We start from the raw sequence: 18517 nt of genomic DNA, 5'->3' as shown, positions 1-18517 counted from the left end.
AGGAGCAGGAAAAGACATTTCATGGTGGCCCCATCTTTTCTCAAAAGGCAGCAGTTGCCAAGCACCCAAAGTAGATTTCAGAGCTGAATCCAAAGCTGAAGAAGAGGGAGAAGAGGACAGGTCAGCACAAGTATTTTAATGCCAAAAAGAGAAGGAAAAGGTCTGTGGCTGCATTTTGGATGGATCTTCCAATTCCTTGGGTCAGTTGTTTCTTCCCTGCCTCCTTGTTTCTCTTCCTGAGGTGGTCTTCTCCTCTACAGAAAAAAGCCTGTAGGAGATGACATACACCTCTTCTGGCTCTGCTCTTGACTCTCCCATTGATGCTCCGTGGCTGGACAGAGAAGAAGGTCCTCTCACCTTGCTTCTTGGTGGCCTCCCCTTCATGGTGGGCAAGAAAAAGAGCCATAAGAGATGCTCTGCTGTTGGTCATGGTGAGCAAGGCTCAGTGTTGGTGAAATCTCTTGGAGAAGGCTCTAATTAATATTTGTATTGTGGCAGCACCTGGGGCTCAGCAGCTCTGCCTTGACCTAAAAGAAGAATCTACGTCTTTAAATGAGGTGCTTGGGGGTTTCAGGTTGTCTTCTGGAAAACATTCTTTCCTCGCCCCACACTTGCCCATCTGTGCGATCTCCTGTGGCGAAGCCAGATCTTACCTGCCTCTTCCGTAGACCCTCAAGTCCAGGGTACAAGTACAGTTGTCACCTGCATGCTCTGCTCCTCTGGCTGCAGACTGATACCAGCTTTCCAAGAGGGTTGTCGGAGGCAGCGTTTTTTGGTCTTTGGATGAAAATGCTCAGAAATCTCAGAAAAGTCAGACTGTTAATACACGGGAAGGGTTTGCTGCTCAGTCCTGTCAATGTGATAGAGCATAATGAGAGCGAATGAATGTAGAGAGCATGTGAACCCAGTCCCTGGTCTCTTAATGCATTGCTCCCCTTTGAAAAAATGTCACCTAAGCAGCACATTGAAGAGCCACTCACATGCAATCCGTGCCACAAAACCAATTTGGGTCAAGCAGACTTTGTTTGATCTTGTCATTTGCTCCCAGAGAATCACAAGATGGGGAATATAGCTAGGAAAAACTGTGATGAAGGACGAGCAACAGAAGCTGAGCTTCTTTCACTAGAGCTGGCAAGGGCGGTAGTTGCCCTGGTTAAATTTAAATCTTTTCCGAGGACCCCTCTGGCACAGCTCTGGCAGCCAGGCGTTGTGTGTCTTTGCACAGAAGTACTAGCGCAACGGCGGGTGTTCCCATCCCCATCCCGAGCTGAGCATCCAGGACTGTCCGCCCTGCCACACGCTCCACCTGCAGCTTCTCAGATAAGGCTAATTAAGTGTCCCCGAGAGGAATGACGGATGAAGAAACAGGTACCTCATTAAACAGTAACAAAATATTTTACTCATGTTTTGTGATGGTAATTGACTTTTGAGTTCAGCTCATTTAGCTTTTAATCAGAACATAATTTACTGCAAAGGAAGGAAATGTATTGATTCCCTGCCTCCTCGCGGGAGCGTTATTTATTTGCCTTGAGCACTGAAGAGTGTGTGGTGGGGACCTTTCCGATGGTACAGCCGGAGGGGAGAGCCGGGTGACTTGGGCACTTAGATGGGTATTTTAACATCTATTTCCAGCCTTACTCACAGGTGTGTGAATACTAAGCAAGCAAATAGTCTGCTGGCAACGTGGATTTGCAGAAATTAATGGCTTAATAAGGAGAGTTTGAGGGTTTTAATAAGGTGGGCTTTCTTCTCTATTGATAGACCACTGCTGGTGGCTGAGGAGTTGCCCAGCCATGGATTATGGGCATATCTGACTTGGTTCCCACGTGCCAGGCAGAAAAGTCCCACTCACCATTTGTCAAGATGGGTGAAAGAAGCTCTAATAGATATTACAACCCAATCTCAGCTGTTCTGGGGCTGCAAGCAACTGGTCCACCCATTTTTCAACTCTGAGCGCTAAAGGCTGGCAGTGTCCAGGACATATTTTGGTTAGCCCCGTTGCATCCTGGTGAGACTGCTGCTCTCCAGCAAAGCAGGGGCAGTTCCCCCGTGTCTGGGGAAAGGGAGGGAGATGGTGGCATTACCAGAGCCTCAGGAAGGGCAGAGAAGTCAGCCCTGCTGAGGAGCATGTGGAGCTTAGCTAGCGAGGGCTCAGTGGCACTGGGTGATGTAGGTACGGGGTCCTGTGCAATGGTGCAATCTTGCCTTTGCCCCATGCCGTCAACTTGAAGAAAAATCCATTTGTTTGTATATAGCTAAATTTCAGCTTCTTTGCTGGGTAGCGTGGTCAGTCTTTGCAGGGAGGTTCAGAGGTGCTGAGCACCTGTGAGCTGAAAGCCCTTGAGGATAAAATACTTGCTGCAAGCAGCTCTCCGTGCTCTGTCCTTGGTGGATCCTCAAGCCCTGTACAAAGAAGGGAAAGAGCATTATTAGCCTTTCACAGTAGGGGAAAATGATGTCTGGAGTTGGGAAGGGCTGTGTCCAATGCTGCACTCATCAAGGTTGAACTAAAACACCTCTGGGTCTTGGAAGCAGTCATGTTTCCAGCGCTAATCCTGGAATTTGAAGAGTTACTTGCGTTTAGCCTGCCTGCAGCACCACAACTGTCTTGATATATGCTTCTCGCTATTTCTTGGAGCAAGGAGAAGTTTTGGCCTTTGCTGCTGATCTCCAGGCTCTGCCTTTGCAGCCCCCAGCAGAGTCACCTTGCCTTCAGGAGGGTCTCAGAGATGCTAAATAGAGGAGCTGTATCAGTGAGCAGCATTGCAGATTTGGGGTGGGTCAGGACCCCATGGGGTGCTGATGAGGTGAGAGGACCCCCTCTCTCTGGGTCACCCCATGTGTACAATGTGTCCTCCTTCCCCCGGGGATCACCAGGTGATCGCTCCTTCCATAGGACATGCAGCTGCGCTGTCTCTGTTGGGCAAAAAGTAATAAAGAAATGTAAAGAGCCAAGGTGTTGCAGATAGGGAAGTTGCCAGAGGGATTTTCAGCAATTGCTCCTCATAGATGACAGGGACCGTGATTTCTGGCCAAAGTCCAGCAAGTGATTATCTCACAGTTTGGGATATTTGGGGATTTGGGTAAGAGCTTTATCCCACCCTTTCCATCTTCAAAGAGTTTTGCAATCATTAGGTAATTTGCTAATCCTCCCAATTTCTCTGTCACTTTCCCTTTTCTCCTTTCCATCCAGCTTTCCAGGAAATCCCCAGTACAGCTCTTGCATCTGCCGTTCGTAGTTTTGCATCCACATGGAGCACTTGATGAAGTAACCCCGCTCCCTCAAGCCTTGCTACATCCCGGAGCTGTTGCTGGGAGAGCTTGGCTGGCGCGCAGCCACTGCTATTAGCTGCTGCTTTATTACTGTGATCTTTTTTTTTTTCCTTAAAAAAAGAAAAGAAAATTCCCAGTTCTCTTATGCCTATGAGGGCCCCACAGTGGTTAATGAGCTGAAGGCGAGCGTTGCTCTGAGGGTTATGCCCTTGCCCTGGGATTCACATTTCTGTGCCCGCCTGCGGCGGGGAGCAATGGGGACTGATGCGAGGGGGTCGCTGCCGCCCCTTCCCAGGCTCTTGTGGACGTCATGATACTCCCAGGGGTTGTGGCGAGGGGCTGAGAGCCCCCACGGAATGACATAAATATTTGCAGTGGTATCCTGGGGCCAGTCCTGCTCTCCTCCAACAGCAATAACAGACAGGACTGGGGTTTGCTTCCCGTGGGATCTGGTGCGGTGCAGCTGAGACACAGGCTCCATAGGAGACTTGTTGGGCTGGGAAAATCTCTACATGATGTCCTACATCTGGGACATAAATAACTAAATAGTCTACTTTTGGTTTAACCCTGGGGGGAGAGGGGTACGGAGAACGGTGAGTGGTTCCCTGCATTTAGCAGCAAAGGCAGGTGCTGGGCTCCGACCTGCGGTTCCCAATGGGATGCCCCTGAGAAATGCCGGCTCCTGCAGAGAGCGCGGCTGGGGCACGGTCTGGCTGAAGAGCTCAAGGCAGGATGGTGGGATGTTTCATGGACACCGTGCAAAGCTCCATGCACCCATCGCTCTCCAGCATCCATCTCCACCCTGTGCGTATCGCCCCCGAGCAGGGTCTGAGAGCCTGAAAAGCAAATAGAGGAGCCCCCCCCGGCGATGCAGTGCTTGCTGCAGCCTGGGGCCACGCGGGTGAGTAGATACATCGGGTCAGCGGGTGATGGATGATGCTGTTTGCCAAAACATGGGGGAGCTTTGCCTGCAAACTGCATTTCGACAGTAGCAGTGAGTGATGGGGAGTGGCTGAACCCCACTGAGGAGGAGCTGCCCAGGGGCTCTGTGTCCCCCAAGGCTCCAAAATCAATCCTCCCTGTCTGTGTGTGTAGGAGGATGGCAAGTGCCATCATCCACTGAATACACTGACTTCAGCAGACATTAGAGGTCAGCACCTCCGACCCCTCTTCCCATTTCCAGTCCGGTCAGCACAGCATCTTGGGTCTTTTTCTGTCTTTGCTGTTCTACACCAGTTACAATGATTAACTTGCGAGTCAGTTGTTTGCTGAGATATTTCCAGAGTAATGAATGGCTCTTCTGGATTTTTAGCTGCTTGCTTTGTTTTATGATAACTCCCTGTGTCTGTCAGAAGGATACAGATGCATTTGTCATTAAAAGGATGGTCCAGTGACCCTTCCAGGAATGAACACTGGCATCTAAACGGCCTTCCCATTAGTGACTTTGTTTATAGCACTTAAGTGGGTTCAATTTATTTGGCTGAGGATCTTACTGTATATAACAGGAGCACATGTTGGAGTGGTGATGCTGAAAAGCTTCCTCTGCAGTCACGGTTCTGCTGTGCACATCTCAGCTGAGGATGCAGTGGCGTTAGGGGGCCAACCATGTCCTGGGCTGCATCCCCAGCAGCATGACTAGCAGGTCGAGGGAGGTGATCCTGCCCCTCTACTCCACTCTGGTGAGACCCCACCTGCAGTACTGCGTCCAGCTCTGGGGGCCCCAGTACAAGAAGGACATGGAGCTGTTGGAACAAGTCCAGAGGAGGACCGTGAAGCTGATCGGAGGGCTGGAGCACCTCTCCTATGGGGACAGGCTGAGAGAGTTGGGGTTGTTCAGCCTGGAGAAAAGAAGGCTCCGGGGAGATCTAATTGCAGCTTACCAGTACCTGAAGGGGCCTACAGGAAAGCTGGAGAGGGACTGTTTATCAGGGAGTGTAGTGACAGGACAAGGGGTAATGGGTTTAAGCTGAAGGAGGGTCGATTTAGATTAGGTGTTAGAAAGAAATTCTTTGCTGTTAGAGTGGTGAGGCACTGGAACAGGTTGCCCAGAGAGGTTGTGGAGGCCCCATCCCTGGAAGTGTTTAAGACCAGGCTGGATGAGGCTTTGGGCAACCTGGTCTAGTTAAGGGTGTCCCTACCCATGGCAGGGGGGTTGGAACTAGATGATCTTTAAGGTCCCTTCCAACCCAAACCATTCTATGATTCTAGGTGTTGCAATGTGGGGCAAAGCAGCACACAGACCCCCTGCCATTCCCCGTGTCATTTTTGACGGCTGCTCATTTATCCTCTGCTACAGAAGCTAAGCTGAGTACCCTCCGGTAGCTCTCGCAAAAAAAATTTGTATTCTTTTTCGCAATTTCCCTTTATCTTACATGCTTCCCTCAGGGCCATCTATCACCTCGAATTTTATTGCCTTCTTTAATTGCTTCTCTGAAGTCCAAGTGTAATATTACTCCAGGATCCTTTTGAATAACTTCCTGAGTTGCTGCGATCCCATTCATCTTGTACTTCTGGCTCTCTTGATAAGCCCCATTGTACATTGCTTTTCATTTCGGTGTGTCAACACTGAATCTAATGCACCGCTCTTTGGCCTTTCGTTATAGCAGATGATGAGCACTTCTTATAGCGGTATCTGAGTTCCAAAATTGTTTTCCCTTTCTTTGTTTCTACAAATTTCCTCTTTCAATGTTCTGCTACTGCTGCAGCTTCACCAGCTCGTAATTTGGGCTAGTTCAAGGTAGGGTTAAATTGCCAGGGTCCTTGGTACTCTCTGATCATCCTAGGTGAGCAGTCAGTATTGTGTTGGGATGCCCGGCTTGCCCGGTGTAGGTGTCCTCAGCCATGGGTTTCCTAGGCTTGGCACCAGCTTTGTGGTGTCAGGCCAGTCCAGAGCTGGACTGGTCTTGCTGGTTTTTGTAAGAGTTGAACAGGAGCAAATCTTTTACTGAGAGCCAAGGAATTAACCTTGCTGGTGCTCAGTTCCTTGCTGGTCATCTTAAGGAGGTTAACGTCCACTTCCATCTCTGCAACCAGCATGTGATGGCAAGTCATGGTGATCTCATGCTTTTGTGGTCTGGGCTGAGTTGGGGACAGGGTTTACACCCTTGATAGATTGGTCTGGAAGCAGAGGATTTGGGGTTTTTGAACCATGACATTAATGCATGTGCCACGCTCAATGGCTGAGTATTTGGTTAATTTGATCAAAGTTAGTTGCTCCTTTTTGGACCAAGGACTTAATGGGACCTTCTGGAGACTGACTACAATGAGCATGGTGAGGAGTGATGGGTCAGGCGGTTGCCCTCAGCCAAGAGCCTGGTTATCCCTGCAGGCACCTCCTGCCCAGAAGTCCCCAGGTTGAGGCCACTTATGTTTTGCACCAGTTGTTGACTTTCTCCCTCATTGAGTTTTATGCTGCTGTCAGCCAGGACTCCACAAAATGTTAATTTTGCCGTGCTTGCTGCCAGAGCTGATGCTGTCTGCCCTGGCAAGGACTACCTGCCATCTGCTAAGGGACATCTTCAGTCACTGCTCCTACCAATGTGTTAGGTTTCTCAAAATAAGGTGGTGAAGACCAGCAGTGCTGCTTCAGCTACGTGCTCTCAGCCCAGGGCTTGCAGCTAATCATGGCCCCAATCACTTCAATGAGTCTTATGCAAAAGCATTTTCAGCTTGGGGGCATGTTGTGCAGTAGCTGGGGCTATCATTCCTGTTTCTGCATACCTGTCCTAATCGCTGCAGGCCTGTGCACAGGGTTTGAGATTGCACTAGATGGTTTGGTTGCTGGGTTTGGGGTTTGCCAGGTAATGGGATGAGTTTTCTGATCAGGAATGCTGACGAGAAGTGGTTCCTCTTCTCAGTTCTTGCAAGATCTCCAAAATGCACCTTCCTGTACAAAAGGTTTGTTCATGGACAGGAAGTTTTACTTTCTGATAAGCTTTTATCAAAGTATAGTTTATTGCTTGATAGAAGACTGCTCCTTCTCCCTCCTCCTCAAAAAAAAAAACCAAACAAAAAACCCAAAAAACCCAAAATGCCTTCTTTTTTTTGCATTTTATTTCTGCTGCTTTAGATAGCTGCTTTTACCTCTGCCCTTCTTTAAAAGGGAATTTTTGATGGTAAAGCCTATATCCTAGCAAATCAGAAGGAAGGGAGTAAGGTTTCCAGTATGAACAACATTCCTCATCCAGAGAGCATCTGGAGCTGTTTGGTGTGTTTGCATTGTTTCTGTGCAACTTGTGTGTGTATGCATTTCTATTTCTGAGTATCTTCTAACATACTCTCAGCAGAATTTCCCACAAACCACTTCCTAATATTTCAGATAGTTTTATATGAAAACACCCCTACATTAGGTGATTTGAAATAAGATGTAGTACCGTATTTGATGCTAGGCTTTGACTGTCTGTAAGCCCTGTTGAGTTCCTGTGGGCCCACAGTGGCCACTGTAAAACTGCAGAACAGAAATGAAAGATTTGTCCGAGGCGGAGACGCTCCTCTCCTGGCAGAGAGCACCCGAGAAAGGGAGCCAGCGGTAATTTGACAGCTCTGCAAGGGTCTCGCTGGCTGCTCCCAGGTCCGTGACACTAATCTTGCACCCTGTGGATCCAGCTCCGCCACCAAGTGCCCTTCCGCGGTGGGAAATCAGGAGCTGGTTTGTTTTTGTTGTCTTTTCAAACCTGCTGCTGCTACGTGGATGGCTGGGGAGGGGACGTAAGCAGAACTTGGGAAGGACTCTGCAGCGAGCTCACTGCTGGAGCCATGCTGAGAGAAGGGTCACCAAGCCCAAATCTGAATTTCCCATGCCAAAAAAAAAGTATTTTTCCTGTAAGAAGCCAAATGCCTTCTCGCTTATGGGAGACCTTCATTCTTTTCCAGGACCAGTTGGTCTTTTTTTGGCCGTTTCATAATGTGAATTAATTCTAGGACACATCCTTCCCTTACAAAAGCCATCAGAGCATCTCTGCTGCCAGTGAGTGCTTGGCCCGGGCGGCGTTTGGCCCCATGGCTGCGTACCTGGGGGAACTCGGGAAAGATCAAGTGGATTAGCTCAGTTGCAGTGAACCCTGCTGGGAATAGCCTCATTCTTATTAAAATGGCCTTTATTAAATTTGTTCTGTTTCTCATCTAATTTTAATTAAAATGGCCTTCATTTATTTTAAAAAAAATTTCTTCATGGGGGTATCGGGTGGTCAAATGGACCCATTTAAAGTCAGATTGTCACTTTATTTGGATTTTGTTTTCCTCTGTGTGGGCAAGATGTATCACTTGCATCCACCGTGCCCATATCTGTTTGCCTTTGGGCATCATCTGCTTCATCACTCATTCCCCACACGCTGGGGTCTCTTCCCAGAGGAGTCTGAAATGATGGAGAGTGAATTGCAATATCCTTATGGTGATATTTTAAGGACACCTCCCTGGAGAGCTCTTCCCTACGGCACGATGGGGAATTTTTCCATGTGCATTTTTCATGCCTTGCCCAAGGAGCTCAATGACCAACCACCCATGCAGCAAGAGAGGTTTGTTGCTGGCATGGATCCTCCCCTGCACACCTGGATGAGGTTGTAGGTAGAAGCAACCACTAAACCTCCTGTGGTGGAAGGACCTCACACCAACCTGAGCACTTGGTGCCAGCTCGGTGTTGGCATGTTTTGACCTTTGGTGAGAGGGGAACGGTGGATTTAAAGCCTTTCCTTCTCACAAGAGGAGGACAGTTTGCTGAAGAAAACTCCATTAGGGCTTAAAAAGAAAAGTCTGGCAGTGGCTTGCTGGGGCTGGCTGCAGCGCAGATGTCTGCATGCAACAATAGGCTGCAATTTAGCCCCGTGCTTTGAAAGCAAGGGGGGGAGGGAAAAAAAAAAGGGGGGGAGAAAAAAAAAAAAAGAAAACCAGAAAGCCATTAGATGACTTCAGCTCCGCATGACTACATCAAAAGAGAAGGCATCGTAAATTCAGTTTCTACTAAAGCCCGGGGCCCTGGCGCTGGGGAGCAGGATGCTGTTCTGGTGCCTGTGGCTGGGGAAAGCCATTTCAGGGCTGCAGGACTGGCTGCAGGTTTTGGGTGGGCAGAGCTTTTTCCCGGCTGCTGTGTTGACCTGGGTTGGGTTCAGCCGCTCTGTGCTGGTGGATGGTGGACATGGCTTTCACTTACTAATTGCCTGAAACGTGTCCCTGTGCCTTGTCTTGCTGCCTTCCTGGTAGGTATTTGGAGGTCCCTATGGCCCATCAGCTTTGGCACACGTTAGGGATCTGCTGGTGTTGTGAAAGCTTTGCACGTGGGGCCGTTTTACAGTGGTGAGATAATGTTTCCTCTTCATTTCGTTGTCGTCCTTTCCAAACCCCAAAGTCTATCCCTACATAAGCATGGGTTACTGGGGATTTGCTCTCCTTTGCTTCTCGCTAATTTGTAATAACTGATCTGATGCATGTCAACGCCATTGAGGGTGGTACGTCCTAGGGCTTCCTAGAGCATCTCTCACTATTTTCTGTCTTTATTTAGCTGTGTGTCATGGTATAACCTGGCAGGCAGCTAAAACAACCACACAGCCGTTCATTCGCTCACTCCCCCCTCAGTGGGATGGGGGAGAGAATTGGAAAGATTCAGTTATATATGGAGCATGACATCATATGGTATGGAATATCCCTTTGGCCAGTTTGGGTCAGTTGTCCTGGCCATGTCCCCTCCCAGCTTCTTGGGTGTCCCTCACCTTCTCATTGGCAGGCCAGTACGAGAAGCTGAAAAGTCCTTGACTGCTTGGCAACAACTGAAAAATCAGTGTGTTATCAACATTATTCTCCTCCTAAATCCAAAACACAGCACTATGCCAGCTGCTAGCGTGAAAATTAACACTATCTCAGCCGAAGGCAAGATACTGTTAATAACTGTTTACCATTGTGAACACAGGGGTTTTTTTCTTAATAGTCCAAACTATTACCCTATTTATTATCCTAGCTAATCACCCAAGACAAATAAAACAAGGAGGACTTGGAAGAAAATCTATCATTCTCTGTATTTTTTTGGGTATGGAATAGGTCATGTTTTATGGGGTCACCATCCACTGAACTGTATAGAAAGCAAACGTCTTGGCTGAGGGGTCTCCACACCAAATATTTAATATGTGGGGAACGGTGCTCCCAGGATGAGTGCAGTTTCCCTGGCCTGTGGCTGCCATGCTTTGCGCACGGACAGAGCTTTTTGTGCACCAAAGCAGCAACTGCAAATCCTGCAGCAGCCAGAAAAGAATGATGCAAGTTTGAAAAGTTTGTTAAAAGAAACAGAAAAGGGGGGGAAAAATTTTAAGTAAGTCAGAATCATGGTTTTGGAGGGCTAATTTTGGACTTTTTTCATGTTAAGATTTGCAGTACAGCACCTTTCCCCCCCCCCCCCGAGACTGATTGCAAGTGACAGAAACATGGGACTATGTAGTAATGCGAGCAAAAACCTGTTGCTTCCTCCAACCCAAGACAATGGCTAATTGTTCTAATTTAGGTCAATCCCCTGCTGTGCTGCAGCAGGAATTCTTTACCAGGGCTCTTTAATCATTAATGTTGGCCTATTTTACACCATGTTTGGCCCCGGTGCCCCCCCCCCCCCCCCCCCCCCCCCCCGGGCTCTGCACACCACCAGGGATTCTTCTGCTGGAGGAGGAGTGGGTGATTCATTTCTTAATGAAAACAAATTAATTTGCAATAACATCTTTATCACAAGGCTTTCATATGCTTTGCGTCCTCTGCCGAGCTCTCTGGCTGCTTTTTTTGGGGCAGCCCTGAAATTTGGGCTGTGAATACAAATCTTACTTCCTTGCATCACCCAGGAGTCGTTGCCACACGGTGATGCAAGGAGGGCAGGCAGTGATGCCGTGGTTGTTTATCCCCAGTGAAAACACGGTTCTTGTTCATCCCGTGTTTGCTTTCCCATGGTGTCATCCCTCTGCTTCCAATTACACCCCCTCCCTCCACCGGCAGAGCAGCACATCCAAGGATCGCTCATTTGTGGTTAGAGGTGGTGTGCAGATGCTGGGTGATACCTCACCGACAGGATCTGCCCTGGGGTGCTGATAGAGGCTGAACAGTTTCTCTCCTGTACCGCGGGTGAGACCATCAATGAGGATAAAACGGGTCCCCCCTGCAGAAATCAGGGCAGGTTTGGCAGGACATGAGGGGGGTGAGCCTGGCTCCTAGCCTTTACCTGCCCTCGTTTGTCCCTGGCGTTTAACTGCTTCCTATTTCAAGTGCTGTTGCTCCATCCCTTCACCCAGAGCTTTCCTTCTGGGGCCAGAGCCAGGGTTAGGAGCCTGCTGGTCCCCAGCAAGTGCCTGGGCACCCCCTCCGCTGTGGGGGCTCAGCTCGTGCTGCTCCCCGTTGTTTTCCAGTTGAACGAGATCCCGTTGGCGCGGGACTGGTTGCAGATTGCAGATGGGGCACGTGCCATGAATCCCTCTCCCAGCTGAAATCTGTTAAGGGATTAAAATCTCATGAATATCTGGGCTCCTCCCGGCAGCGAGCAGCCCTCTCCTTCTCCAGAGGGCTGGAGGCAGGCAGAGATGGAGGAGGAACGATGGGGAAAGGGGCCCTTTGCAGGGAAGAGCCTCTGCTCTCAGCTTTACCCTCATCCCTCCTCTGTCCTGTGCTCAGCATCGTGTCTGATGGCCCGGACCTGCTCTGGGTCTCCGCCAGCTCGGAGGAGACATGGTTGAGTAGGAGCCAAGACATTGCCCAAAAACCTGCTTATCTGATCTGATGTTTGCGCCACCTGGGCTTGCTCTTTGTGGGCTCCGTGGCTGCCCATGACTCCTGCTCACAGCTGGGATGCTGCATGAACGTGCCCTGCGAGGCATATCTTCTCCTGAAACCTTTCCAGCTGAGCAGCCAACATCAGTTAAAAGGGAAGAGGGTGCCAGACGGCTTTCCTGCTCTTTGTACAGAGGCTTTGCCTCCTGTTCGGGTGCTGCTCAAAGCAGTTTTTCTGTGTGCACGGCACAGGTTTCTCTCCCTGTTGATGTAGGGGCTGTACAAGCATGTGCGAGATCACGGCACCGAGAGCGTTTGCAAACTCACAGATGTTTCCAGGTGTGTAGCTGGTGGAGCTGCAGGGAGATGGCTCATCACCAGCGTCTTACCAGCATTTATCAGCCGGCCTGTGAGTGTGGTGCTAAGAGAAAGGGCATACCCCAGCTCTACGAAACAGGCTTTTTCCCGGCAGCATCATCAGCTGGGAAAGCTGAACTCTCTGTGTGGTCTGTCCCATCTCTGCCACCCTGGGATGCTTTGCAGTTTTCCTCCCAAAGCTTGGAAACCAGAGTAACAAATGCACGTTCCCACGAGCGTGCACCGTGAAAGCCTGATGCTAGACGGAGCCGGGTCTTGCATGGCGTCACGGGCAATGCCTTTCAGGAGATTGATCCCTGTGTGTTATTTCAGGAATGATTACTGCTGCGATTTGTTTCTGGCAGTAAGACAATATGCTTAGTGAAAATGGCAGCTCGCATTGTATATGTCTTGTGCTTGATTTTTGTCCCTTCTATGGAAAGGTCACGTAGCCAAAAGCCAGTGCTGCGGGTTTGGATTTTGGCAGGTTGAGGTAGGTCTGCGTTGCCACTCATGAACCCTCTGACCGCAAAAAAACCCCACCCCAGCCTTATGTTGACTTTACGGCTGTAGCAGAGGAGTTGTTCAGTAAGCGATGTGAGGTAGGCGGATGCAGGCGGGGCTTTGCTTTTGGCCATTGCTTTTGATTTTGAGGGAAGTGGTTAATGGCTGGAAGCAGCAAGGGGTGGCGGCAGCAGCAGCATCCTCCTGCGCCCGATGGGGTTTGCGTCATCTCTTGCGTCATGCCGGGGATGCTGGTGGTACGGAGCAGAGAGGATCGTGCTGGATGGAGAGCAGGAGCGTTACCTTGCATCAGAGGGAGGGTTGGCATCGTGGTGTGGTGCTGGCGTGGTGTCAGGAAGCCTACAGCTGCCCACGGGGATGGTGCTCGGCATCATCGCTCCTGCCGGTGTAACGCACTAACCCCCGGCTCTCCTGGCAGCCCTGCGTGTGCTGCTCTCCCCGTAAGCCGGGCAGCGAGGTTAAAACTTAGTCAACACAAGTGAGTTGGGCTGGTTTTTAAGCTGACTCAGTTTTCAAACAAGCTCTTGGGCTCAGTCCCATCAGGGTGTGCGTCAGCTTCAATTATTTCCTGATAGACTTGGATCATAAACAGCGAAAAAGCCTTTGTTTAAATCATAAGACGAGCATCTGGCGCTGCCTTTGGCACCGTGTCAGCTAAATCCCTTCTTCTGCGCACATGTTTTGTGCAACCCAGGGCGGCTCTTGTACGCCGGGGTCAGGCCTGGGGCTCTGGAGCCCGCCGCAAAGCTCTCGGGAGGAATCGCAAGAGGTTTAGGAAGGTACCTGAAAAAAACGGGGTCTTGAAGCAGAGAGGTTTGCGTCTCACCCATGGGCAGGTGAAGCGCAGTGATGGGAATGAGATGTGCAGAAGAAAAGAGCCCGACTCCAAAATAGCCTGTTTTATGAAGGCTGTGAAATGGGCTGTGTATTTATCCCAGTGCTAAACCGGGGTATTTATCTACAGACCACTAGAGACCAGTGTGGAAAAGACCATGCCTTTGTGGCTGGCTTATACCCTCACACGGTACTGAGACCAGGAGATGCACGAGTTGCTGCGTGCAGAAGTCATGTTCTCCAAATCCTATTTTAAAACCCCAAAATAGAAGCAGCCCAGTACCTGCAGGGCTTGTGTGTCGAGCTTGCTTGTGAAGAAAAAAGGGCTGAAAGAGTGGCCTGGTGGGGATGACCGTGTGAAGGATGAGCTGGCCGTGGCCACCGAGGTGGAGAGATAAGGATTACGATATGCTTTGCCCTGCTCTGGCATCTTTCCTTGGAGCCCTCGATGTGCTGTATCGGTGCTGATGGGCGATTTGCTGGGTTCTGTTGAGGGGATTTCTTTGGGCTGAATTTCTCGGAAATTGGCTTGATTTGAAGTTCACCAGTGAGCTTCCACCAGCCATCTGGACGCACTGCTCAGGTCTGGCAGCTGCGCACCAAGGGCCGGCGTGAGCACGCCACTTCGGGAAAAACCTCTTATTGCAGAGAGTAGATGGTCCTGCCGCATTTGTACCAGCAAAACCTTGTTTCTTTTATTCTCTCTGCATTTTTTGCTACATTCCTCTTATAAATCATTTCATTTCCTTGACAGTTTAGTTGTTGGGATAATACTGGAGACAAATTTAATTGTCTCTTTCAGGATTATATTGGAGGCAATTTGCAGTGCTGAATCGCAACACGGTGGCCGCTTACTCCACAGCATTTTAGCACGTTGTTTCATTTTTAACAAGAGCTTTTCCACATGATATACCGAGGGCTCCGAGATGGAAACTGCCGCGCAGTGCTGAGGGTGGACGCTGTTATTTTAGGGGCTGTTGCAATGCTTTGCAAGGGTAACGGCTGAAAAAAACAGATTAAATAAAAGCTGATGGCACCAGGCAGCTTGCTGGGGGTATTATGCAAAGGTAAAAAAAAAAAATAGGGCAGGTGTTTTCTCCTCGTATTAGGGATGCTAGTTACACAACGAGGAAGGTGTTGCTGGCAGAAAGCAAACGGAGAGCAGTTATGCCATTGCCTTCCCAAATTGTTTTGAGGCTTTAATTAAAGAACGGCTGCAATGTGTTTCCAGACCTTCCAGTGGAAAACATGAAATAAACCCTTCATTTTTATTATTTTTTCTGTGCTGATTTGACAGGCCGAGCCTCCTTGGGTTCATCCATCCCCGAGTCCAGAGCAGTAGATATTTCTTGCCGCAGGTTTGCAGCGGGAGGAGAGATTTTGGCGTGCCTGAGGTTTGGCAGAGGCTGACGTCCCATTGAAATCTGTGGGATTCAAACCCACATTTCCTGGGAATCAGGAGGTACGGGTGTCAAGTGTGAAATGGCTGCCGACTCAGGCTGTTCCCAGCTCGTGCTGACACGGTGTTTTCCGTACGCGGTGCCCTGCTGGTATTGGTGGATCCGGGGTTCCTACCCGAGCTGCTGAAACCCCCGCATTGCAACGCTGAGCGTTGGTGCCGTCGCTTTGCTGCCGGTTAGCGCAGATGGAGCTGGGCAAGCATCACCCCTGAATTAAATCAGCTTTTGATTAACGTTAGTGTCCGCGTAGGCACTTGGACATGTCTGGGAATAAACTGTCCTGATTTCTGTCAAAGCTTAGCGTCTTGCAGACTGGATTGAACAGAGAAGCCAAAGACCACAAGTCCTACGCTGATATTTCTGCTCCAGCCATTTGCAGATATGCCTTTTCTGTCCTGGTTTTGTGGTTGGTTTTTTTTACCCTGAGAAAACCCGCTGTAATTGTTTCCCTGCACACCCAGAGGTGATTTGTCAAAATCCCTATTGCTCCTTGGTTAATTCAATATTTATAATGTCTTTATAAGGCCGGTCCCGCTCTGCTGACTTGGAGGTGAGGTGGGAGAATACATTGCATAAATTAGGCTGCACGAAACGCGCAGCTCGCAGCTCTGCTCGGAGGGAGGACGTGAAGGCAGCGGTACACGGGTGTCCAGGCAGAGAAGATGCAGCATCTTCCTCAGCATCCCTGCCCAGGCTGTCCCAGCACACAGCAACATCTGGAGCGATCAGCGTGAACGAAGAGCAGCGGCGAGAAGAGCCCAGGCTGATTGCTTATTTTAGGGCTTCCTATTCGGTTTCTCTTCCTTCCTTACGAAATTGCTGCATCATGAAACATCTTAAAATCAGGCAGATGCCACAAATTGTCACATCTTGAGGTTTTTAATCATTATTATTCTCCAGGTCAGGTTAATCGCTGCTTGTGACCTCTGAGAGAGCGAGCCAGGCAGAGCAAGACGGGTGGTTTACATTATCGGATGTCATGTCATGTCTTAGTATATAAAGATCTTAAATGAAACATGATTGAACAGTCCAGATACTGGTATTTTGTTTTATTTTTAGAAACAAAAATTTCTAGAATCAAATTCTTAGAAACTTTCAGAGTTAGAGTTTTACAAGCCACTATCCTTTTGCATGGACGTTTTCATCAGAATTGAGAAGACTCCACCAAAATTCCTGTTTTCCTTGAAGCCTCTTTTTTTAAAAGAAATATATGTTTTGAGAGGTTCTGATGAGCGCTATTCCCAAGATCTCCATCAGTTCTCCATCTTCACAGTTCTTGCTCTTCTGTAAAGCAGTTTTGACAGCAGTGGATGGGTTCTTTGGTTTATTTAATCAATCTCTGTAAAACATTAGTGCTGGAATCTATTACGTAGTGTCAAATGATAACGGTGCTGCTGCTGCATGAATTGCAAAGAGACCACCCCGCTGCATGGTTTCCCTGAACCCCAGCGCCGCAGCCAGGAAGGGACCTTGCCACCCTTAGCCAGGCAGGACTCGTGCACCCCCGCGTTCGCTCTCCAGTGCAATGTCCATGGATGTGCAGGGTGGGGTGGCCCTTGGCGAAACGCCCCGTCCTTGCAGCATCTCAGCAATCAGTGGAGTTTCTTTTCCCCCCTTCCTATATAATTTTTAGTGCGGTCCCTTATGACTTGCCAGCTCCTTGTGGGGAGCCACTCCAGGGTTGGAGCATCCCATGGGCATCACGGTAAAGCTGCAGACACCTTACCTGGCATCCGTCCCTTGTCTTCGCAGGAGGGAGACTCCCTTGGGGCCATGGAGAAGCTTTGCCGGCAGCTCACCTACCACCTCAGCCCCCACTCGCAGTGGAGACGCCAGGGCATCATGAAGAGGAAGCCACAGTCTTGGTGAGTCGACTTTCGAAAGCCACTGTCATGCCGGTGGTTCCCTGTCCCCTCCCTGGTCTGTGCATCCTCGGGGCCACCCATGGGCTTGGGAAGGGTGTTTTTGTGTAATGCTTTTGGCCCTGGTGTGCAAATGTGGGTGCTGGTGAGAGCTGCCTGTTGCAGCGACAGGAGGAACAAATCCACCACAATGAAGGAAAATGCTTAAAACCATCAGCCAGGGCTGCAAGGGAGCCGGGAGGTCAAAACCTTCTCGGCTTGCCACAACCTCCAAAATCCTCAGTAGTCTCCAATCTCACCAGCGTTTCCCCCATGCATGGTTGTGTTATCAGGTTGCTTCGTGCTCACCCACAGGCATTTTTCTCCCTTTCTATTTTCCTTTCCGCGTTGCATCCCAGTTGCAGAGGAGAGCAGCACGGTTGTGCCCAGGGAGGGGGAACAGGCTGGAAAACCTGAACCATCCATCCGCCAAACATCCCCGTGCTCGGCATTGGAGAGCAGGAGACAAACTGCTCCAAGACATCCTAATTAGCTGGCAATTAATGTACAGGCACGTGTCGCCATGTGCACCATGGTTTGCAGCGTGTTTACGTAAAGGGAACTGCTTGATTAAAACAGGGAGTAAACGACCCCGGTACTCAGCAAAGCATCCCGGCTGCCAATGTCCTGGATCCCTGGAGCTGAAAAATCTGTGGATAAGGCTGATGGGAACGGAAAGGGCTCCTTGTTTTCCATGATGTTATGCATTATATATTTATTATTTTGTTTAAGGAAATGAGAACTACAAAAGAGGCCACAATCTGGCAGAGTCGGGATTTGTATTCAGGTGCTTGCTCATGGTCCCAAGGGAGTGCTGGTTCCTGTTGTAGCAGATGTTATTTGTAGCCATAGTGGAGACTAATCCCGTGAAAAAACAGTCTGAAAAGAGAAGAAGAGGGGAAGAAGATGGACACAAAAGGAAAATAGACATGAGGAAATAAGGGCCAAATAGGATTAGGATCCCATCTCCTGGAGACGTGGCTCAGCATCGTTGCACCCCGTTGTCCTTAATGACCCAGACGTGGAGGAATGTCTCTGGTCCATTAGCAGTGGTAACCGGGCGTTGAGAGTTTTTAAGGTGTATTGGTGACTGAAATTTGCTCTTTCCCGTAAAGCGGCAGAAATGGAGGGAGTGTGTTGCGGCTGTGTGCTGCGAGGCTGTACCCCATGGGCTGGGCTCAGCACACGGAGCCGGATAATGACCCGGGAGCTCAGTTACCCTCATGGTTTTTTTCTTAATTAGAATAGGAAATGCACACCCCTTGTCATGCCATCAGGACAAGTTACGCTGATGCGGCAGTGGGGAGCTCTTTACAGCCCAAAAGACAAGAAATTCTTGAAAATGAAAAAATTTAAAGCAGCGCTTTGTGCCACTCTGTCTTTAATTACTAATCCTTGTCCTTCATTATCAACTTGGAGCAGTTGTGCGAGTGTGTCCACGTG

At 49.5% G+C, this 18517-nt stretch overlaps 1 protein-coding gene across 1 annotated transcript in view; it reads left to right on the top strand.

The window, feature by feature from the left end:
- Positions 1 to 18517, top strand: part of LRRC75A (leucine rich repeat containing 75A) — a 94628-nt gene that overhangs the window by 41245 nt on the left and 34866 nt on the right. Inside the window, exon 3 of the mRNA XM_075771505.1 lies at positions 16926 to 17038. Within this exon, the coding sequence (XP_075627620.1) occupies positions 16926 to 17038 (113 nt within the window). The remainder of the gene's footprint in view (positions 1 to 16925; positions 17039 to 18517) is intronic.

Source organism: Balearica regulorum, chromosome 19 (genome assembly GCF_011004875.1).
Source record: "Balearica regulorum gibbericeps isolate bBalReg1 chromosome 19, bBalReg1.pri, whole genome shotgun sequence".
NCBI lineage: Eukaryota > Metazoa > Chordata > Aves > Gruiformes > Gruidae > Balearica > Balearica regulorum.
This window is presented reverse-complemented; position numbering and strand designations above follow the sequence as displayed.